Source organism: Mus musculus, chromosome 5 (genome assembly GCF_000001635.26).
Source record: "Mus musculus strain C57BL/6J chromosome 5, GRCm38.p6 C57BL/6J".
Taxonomy (NCBI): Eukaryota; Metazoa; Chordata; class Mammalia; order Rodentia; family Muridae; genus Mus; species Mus musculus.
In genome coordinates this window covers 54,113,809-54,121,768 of record NC_000071.6, presented here as the reverse complement: position 1 = coordinate 54,121,768, position 7,960 = coordinate 54,113,809, and the positions used below count along the sequence as shown (strand labels likewise).

The 7,960-nt window shown below is 40.7% G+C and overlaps 1 protein-coding gene across 3 annotated transcripts in view; it reads right to left on the bottom strand.

The window, feature by feature from the left end:
* Positions 1–711: 711 nt before the first annotated feature.
* Stim2 (stromal interaction molecule 2) overlaps positions 712–7,960 on the bottom strand; it is a 122,535-nt gene continuing 115,286 nt past the window's right edge. For all 3 annotated transcript variants that reach the window (NM_001363348.1, NM_001081103.2, NM_054083.2), the window contains 2 exons: positions 5,577–5,850; positions 712–3,497 (listed from right to left, as the gene is read on the bottom strand). In NM_001363348.1, coding sequence (NP_001350277.1) covers positions 3,020–3,497; positions 5,577–5,850 — 752 coding nt within the window. In that variant the 3' untranslated portion in view covers positions 712–3,019. The remainder of the gene's footprint in view (positions 3,498–5,576; positions 5,851–7,960) is intronic.

Below are 7,960 nucleotides of genomic sequence, written 5' to 3'. Positions count from 1 at the left end.
CCCTATAGGTGGAACAACATTATGAACTAACCAGTACCATGGAGCTCTTGACTCTAGCTGCATATGTATCAAAAGATGGCCTAATCGGCCATCACTGCAAAGAGAGGCCCATTGGACTTGCAAACTTTATATGCCCCAGTACAAGGGAACGCCAGGGCCAAAAAGGGGGAGTGGGTGGGTAGGGGGATTGGGGGTGTGGGTATGGGGGACTTTTGGGATAGCATTGAAAATATAAACGAGGAAAATACCTAATTAAAAAAAATAAATAAAAAAGAAAGAGCCTTATTTTACAGGTTATTATAAAGATTGAATTAGAATCATATTCCAGAATTTCAAAGAGTGCCTGGTATAGACAGTACTCAACAAACATTAAATGCTACTACTCCTCATGTAATAAATATGGCAGCAGCCTAAACTTGAATGACATTAATGTTTTAAATGATTGCATATTGAGATCATGTTAAGTAAATGATTAATGTTTCAAATAGTAACATTATATACTATAACACTGAATGACAGAAGGGTTTAAAAGATTATAGTAAATCCATACAGCGTCATAGTATTAGACAGTCACTAAAATGTTGTTTGCAAAGAAATTCTAATGTTGGAGAAACTCTTGAGTTAAAAGTGAAATGGCATGATATAAATATGCTCTCAGTTATGTGAAACACATACCCATTTAGAAAAATAACTAGCAAAAACCACACCAAATAGTAAAAGTAATTTTAATAGCGTGATTTGACTGCCATGCTGCTGTTTTCTTTTTTGCACTTCACTACCAGGAATCTTTCTCATCTTATAGTTAGGGAGAAATAGGAGAGCATCAGTTTTTAAAGAGTAGAGGAAGGCAATATATGTAAAACTTACAGAAATGCCCAACGCTTCGCATGTGATGTGATACCAAAATGATGATGGCTTTCCAAAACTAGTTTCTTTCCTCTGGATTTCTGTTCTTTTCCAAATACTGTTACTAATGCAAATAAATATCACACCATACAACAGTACATATCCCTCCATTGGACCTGTTTATAAATGTGTAATCAGGTATACACAATACACTCCTTTCCTAAACCCACCCCTACTCTCTCAGCCCAACCTCCGCTAGTTTCTACCTGGCTCTGACCCAGGACGCCCTACCAACCCTAGCTATAAGCAATCTCGCAGCCAAGCCTTCTGTATGCACTCCACACTCTGGTAGCTTTGACCTTTCTGTCCATCAAACTAAAAAGCGCTTATTTCTGTTGCAATTCCCAAAGAGAACGCCTCTGGTCCAGCTGTGACAAAGACAAAACATCCCCTTTAGTCTGGGGGGTTTCCTGGACACTTTCTAATTCTTTATGCAAAATTGCTTTCCTTCCAGTAGAACTCTAGAGTGGTCTCTGAACTCCATGTTTCACGCTATCTTGCAAAGCATCTTTATGTCAGACAGTCAGCTTCTGATCTTAGGAGCTGATTGGTAGTCATCGAGCCCAGTGAGACCCTGACGATTATAACAACCAGAGCAATGGAAGTAAATAATCACAACTCACAGGAGGCTTTGAGATTTGGATCCTTAATAAAGCACTCCTTTTATGCAAATCTCAAGGGGACTTCTTACTTATCCATCAGCATTCCCAGATAGCCAGCACCAAAAAAAAATTCTAGTTAACATATCCGTGTTCACCCAACCACCCATCTTCCTGTATTTCCAGATAGTTCTGCCTGAGGTCTTAAGAGCTGAGAAGGTGGAAACGAAATGTGCACTGCTGTCCTATGCGAGGCTACTCTCAGGCTTCTCTCTGACCTGCCCAGCAGCTAACCAGTTCCAAACTTTACAAACTCATTCAACACAATCTAAATGCACCAGCAATTTATATTTGTTAATCTTGATATGAGAACATTTAAAGATTTCAAACTACATAAAAATATGACAAACAATATAAAACAAAGAAATTTGTTGACAACTTAGTTCCAAAACATCGCTATTTCTTATACTGCAATTCAGCAGCAAGACAGCTTACATGGCTCTCCAGAAAACAGTGTTTTCAGTGGAGTGTTATCAACAAAAATCAGCACAACCCCACACAATAATGTCTCCAATTTATTATCTTTTCCACAGTACAAATTTTTCACAAACCATAAATTCTTTGCATTTATTCAAAGTCTGTAAACAAGTGCCTGGGTCCCCACGCCCCAGACCGCAGTTTAAGCATGTGAATGTTTTAAGTCCTTCGATCAAGTTTTACTCTTCCACTTGGATAAGGAATCAAGAGCCTTCTGCCTTTACATTATTTATATTTTATCATACAGCCTGCAGTGCAGTAAATCACAGTGAAAGCCCTGGGGAAAACAAAACAACATGGTCTTTACAGCAGGACTTGAAACTTTATAATAATAAATGCATTTGAGGAAGCGTCCCATAATAAAAGTGTGGGTTTTCATTTTCAGAAATCAAGTCAATTAGAAACCCTAGTTTCTACTTAAAAATCCATTTTATCTAAAAGTGAAAACAATTCCCTATCCACAGTCAGTTTATAAACTCTATACAGTTTTACTTGCAGAGATTTTTTTTTCCAGTCTGGAAAACAGTAGTGCAATCAGTTTTACTTCTTTTAAGTTATTTAGTCCATGATGGAAACAGCTCTGTGGAAAGATAAGAAGATATTCTGGTAAACAAGAAAATTTTGCAAGCCCATGCTGGCTTACAGTCCATTAAAGCTTGTAAGTCCATGGCGGCTTTCGACAGAATGCTGTGTGTACATCACTAACATCAATGCAGAAATAAATAGGCGGAAAGAACTGTAAACTGCCTCCTGCCGATGGCTCCGGTGGTGGTATCTGACTTGATGAATTGATTGCGTAGTCAGTTAGATATAAGCAGACAGTAGACAGCTGCCCTTACGGACATTTCCACTATGGCATCAAGTCTGGAAAGCCCCAGTGGAGTTACATTCCTAAAAGTAAAATAAAAACGGAGTGGAGGGTGGGAGATAACAGTTTACAGATGCCACTTGAATGGAATTCCATCACGTCAGCCGAGTCACTTAGACTTCTTCTTGAAAAGGCTTTTGATTTTGGATGGCTTTTTGCTTTTCTCACCATTATGACAGAGGTCATGTGGGATGCTGCTTACTCTGGAAACATTCGAGGCTTCCTGAACTGGCTTGCTATCATTGCCGGCTGAGGAGCACGATGTGTGTCGGGGATGAGGCACCGGGATGCCGCTGGAGAGCTGGTGCATGCTGCAGGATTTCTCCAGGATGCCATTGTACACTCTGCTTGCAGGGCTGAAGATCATGCTCTTGGTCTCCGTCAGACCCACACACTCAGGGGAGCCCCGGGAGACATCTGCTGTCACGGGTGACTCCCCCCTGGAAGAGTCCTCCAGGGAAAGCTCGTCTCTTGAGATTTTTCGGGAAGACAATGTTTGGTACATCTCAAGGCTTGAAGGGGGAGACGGTTTTCTCCCACTGGAAGAGTTTAAGGAGTCACATTCTGAAGCTGTGTCTGGCACTTCCCTGAATGACACAGACAAAGGTGATACTTTAGAGCTACGTGTTATTAACGTAACAGCAAATATTCTACCAAATCAACTTCCGTTCGTTATTTAGTATAAAAAAGAGATTATATATGTATAAATATATGTAAGACTTGAAAAGCTTTCCTTTAATATAGCCTGTCATCTCCCCACCTCGAGTGTGTGTGTGTGTGTGTGTGTGTGTGTGTGTGTGTACTGTGGGTGTATGTATTTGTGTGGCTATCTGTGTGTGTGCAAGAGCAGGCCAATCTTCCTTGACAGCTATCCATGCTATTTTAGAGACAGGGTCTCTAAACAAATCTAGAACTCGAGAATTCATGTAGGCTGACTGGCTAATGAGCTAGAGATCTATGTGTGTCCAGTCCTTCTGCCGCTGGATTTAAGACTCGTGGTTATACACAGCTCTTACACTGGTTCCAGGGATCCAAACTCTGTTCATGCTCACGCAGGCACTGTATTGTCTGAGCCACTCTCCAGACTTAGGATAATTTATAACAATCAAGCAAAGTAATTAAGCTATGCCTTCTTTAACTTTCAGGGAGATGAAAATGTTTGAGTTTTGAATTTTCTTAAGCCTTTTTGACTTTTGCTCTCCTTCAATACTACTTTTCTTTCTGAACCACAAAACTGCCAGTATATGTTTGAAAAGATGGAATTTTAATCACTTCCTTTAATGTTTAGTTATGAGCTTGATGAAATATAACTTTCTGAGGAAAAGGATGAGGAACTATGAACACTGCACTAAAATCAAAGCTCTGCCAGTGCTCCCCACTGCTGAGCTGTCTCCCCAGCCCCTGGCTTCTGTCTTTTTAAATGTGCATTCTTTCTACAGCCTGTATCCTTTGGAAATCATACACAACATTTGCATGATTTTCTCTGTAGCAACCTGTAGCTAAATACATGTAAGTTTTACAAGAAGATATGTGTTTAAAGAAAAAAGACAGACAACTCTGGTGACGGCTTGTGAGTGTCTATGAATGGAGTATGGACAGAAAGGTCCGCTTAACAGTAGAAGCAATTACTAGGAGAGCAGCCGAGGCGTTCCCTGAAGTCAGATTCCTCTCGTATTTATAACCTGCTGCGAAGTTTTGACAAGCTATGTGAAATGAGAACTTAACTAACTTTCCATGATGGAAAGATTCTGTGGGCCAGGGCAGCTCTGGTGTCCCCTACCATCTTCCAGAAACCACAGGAAAACAACTTAGAGGTAAAGCCATCCTGCTGCTGGCTGTGGTCATACTACAAAGACACATAAATAACATGCTAATCATAATTAGCTCCCTGTGGGAAGGTGCATTAAACCCATACTTGCAATGAGATGCAAACGTCAATTGTTTCCTTGAGAACAGGCCCCAAAGACTGTCTGCTAATTAAAAAATAACTCTCACTAGGCAGTGAGATGATTATGGGAAAAGTGATCTGATGTTAATGTCACAAGAGCCATGTGGCAGGAGCCACGCAGACTGCCGTCCACACTACTAACATGTGGCAAAATCAGAAAGCAACAGAGTCCGTCTGTTACCAGCAGCACTGAGATGTGCGCTCCCGACAGCCGTGGCCGCACGGTGCACTGACACCTCACAGAAGGAACTGCATGCTGCTAGACTCATGGTGGCAAAGGAATTAGTCATGAAGTTCATCTGATTTTATCATTCCCTCCATTAGCTTCTCAACATTTTCTTAAGCCCTGGGCAAACGAAACTGCCTTTAGAAACTGAAAACAAACCGACCTTATGCTTAGAGTGGTACAGAAATAAGACCTCAGTGATATAAGCACAAAGAACTGAATTCTACCACAAAGGGGACTCCAGATCTCACATAAGAATCAGCTGGGCCAGCACCTTGATTTTAGCCTCTAATACTCTGAGCAGAAAACCCACTCAGGCCAGATGCACGTCAGATATACAGAACTGGGGTCCACAAACAGGTGTCATGTGAAGACACTGAGTCTGTGGCATGCACAAAATACACTGTGGCACTCCTGCCACTCTACGCTCCATGTCCCCCCTCAGCCCCACTCAGACCCACACTCCGCACTTATGACGATAAACGCCAATACCATTGTTTCTCAGCAGTGAAGTAGATAGCCTCCTCCTCCTCTTCGTTCCGATACAGAGCAGGGCAACTTGACACAGACAGGATGTCTGGATCTGGGGAAGGCAACGAGTGCTGGGGATGCTGCGGATGGTGAGGGTGCCGAGGGTGGGCTGCCAGAGGAGCATGAGCAGGAAGCTGAGCTCGCTGAGACTGTGGGGAGGATGGCACGATGCTGCGACGAGAGCGGCATAAACTACTGCTTCTGGCTAAAGATCCTGCAGGTTTAGCCACGGTCCCTGAAAAATACAAACCAATGAAAATGCTCATAGCCACCAATGTCCCTTAACTGTCTTCTCCCAAACGTATACACGAGAACTGATGTAAAATATCGGTTTAATGTTTATTCAAGCAACTACATCAACAAATGCCCTTCTCTACAACCAATGGAAAAATTATTACAAATGTATTAAAATGGTAACAGAAGTAAAACTAAAATAAATGAACACCAATGTAGTTTTGCTATAAAAAAAATCTAACACTATTAAAAAGAACTTAAACTGCTATTCAAAATAACCCTTAGATTTAAAGTCTCTATCACACACTTAGAAGAAATGATAAATGTTTATGAACACTCATACTGGATCAGGAGGAAAAACACTGTATAAAGTATCAATGGATAGTCTTGACGTATCACAACCTATCTGACCTTTAAGAAGGTTTAAATGAAGACTACACAGTCTCTCAGCTGAAACCAAAGCTTGCTTCCTGAACACAGGTCCTCAGGAAGCCTGTGTCTTAGGTCTCCCTGTGTCTACTGCCTATCTAAGACCCATGCAGGTGGAACAAAAGAATGGTCCTCTGTTTCTTTTCCTACACTAAAGCAGCCCAAGAACAACCTTCTCAAGCTAGCTCGTCATGCATGCGGCATCCTTCCTGTGCCACAGCACCAGGAAAGGAGCACGCCTTCATTAAATGGGCTCAGACAGCAGCAGGCCTCAGGCTGCACACCAATGCTCTCTTCCCCAGGACTCAGCTCTAGCCAACCCATCCAATCATCATCACAGTGAATGAGTTTATTTCTAGGATCCAGCTGACACTCAATCAATCAAGAGTTTTGACCTTTCCTGTCTGCTCTGACCTTTTGTCTTGCCAATTACATTATGAAGAAACCACAAAGCAAGAAATGAAATAATTCTCCTACTAATCAGAAATTAGAGATTACCTAAAGAGAAACCACACTAATTTGACTGAGGATAAATTTCTCACCAGGAACTTGAAAACACTTTGGAGAGTATACAGAATGAAATTAATCTACACCGTTATCTAGTTAAACTGTTACTTTTCAGTAAAAGTGTCAATAAGGATATTTTCTTCTAATTTGCTTAACAAAATACTAATCAATGCTATATTTTCAAAAAAGAACAAAAAAGGAAAGAAAGTGAAACAGAATGATAAGCAGGTAATTATTTCTAAATAATGAATGCAAATGTAACAAAATGATGGCTATGAGTGACAGCCCACATATCAGAACACAGCAGACAAGACTAACACCAAATGAAGAGTTTCTAAATCACATTATGTTAAGCCCCTAAGTGGTGAGAGTGTGATAGAAGGGGATAGGGAAGACAGAGGGAAGCAGAGTGGGACAACAAACCTTGTAAGAGCCTCAGGATAAAACAGATGAGGGAAGCAGGCTGCACATTTGCATTACATATCCCCAAACTATTGATGAAGTGAGTTTAGGAACAGTGCAGTATTGTTTCGTATTCATCCAGGCTACAGAACTAATCATGCCAAGTGTGAGTGAGGAGACAGAAGCAGGACTCATAAACACTGAGTATGCAAACAAACAAAACCCCTTTGAAGGCAATTTGGCCATGAGATCCTTGCCTAATGATCAAAAATCATTCAAAGGGTCCAGAGAAATTCTTAGAGCTGTGCATAATGTATAACATAACAATTTGTGTTTCTACTATTGTTTTTAAAAGAAAAATATACAAGGAATCTCAGTGGGAAAGGAGAGAGCCCATGTTACTAAGTATATAAACAAGCTTCGGTTGTCTCATGTTAAACAATCACAGTAAATCTAACTTGGATAAGCACAGAAAAGCTCTGAAGCACATTTTGAGCAAAGAAGTTGAAAAATGATATCTATAATTTGATGATACTTATGTAGGTGGTGTAAGTATGCAGCAATGGTATATATTAGATATTACATATGTAGAGGAAGCATGTTCTAATGGGCTTTAGAAAAGCACAACTTTAGAAGAGGGAAAGAGAGATGATATGGTTCATTTCAGAAAAACAAGTAAGACAACCTGTTTACTTTTGTAGTGGATGGGCACAGGCTTCAGTGACCTTAAGAATGTTCAAAGGGCTTTATGAGAAGTTTGGAATACATTACTA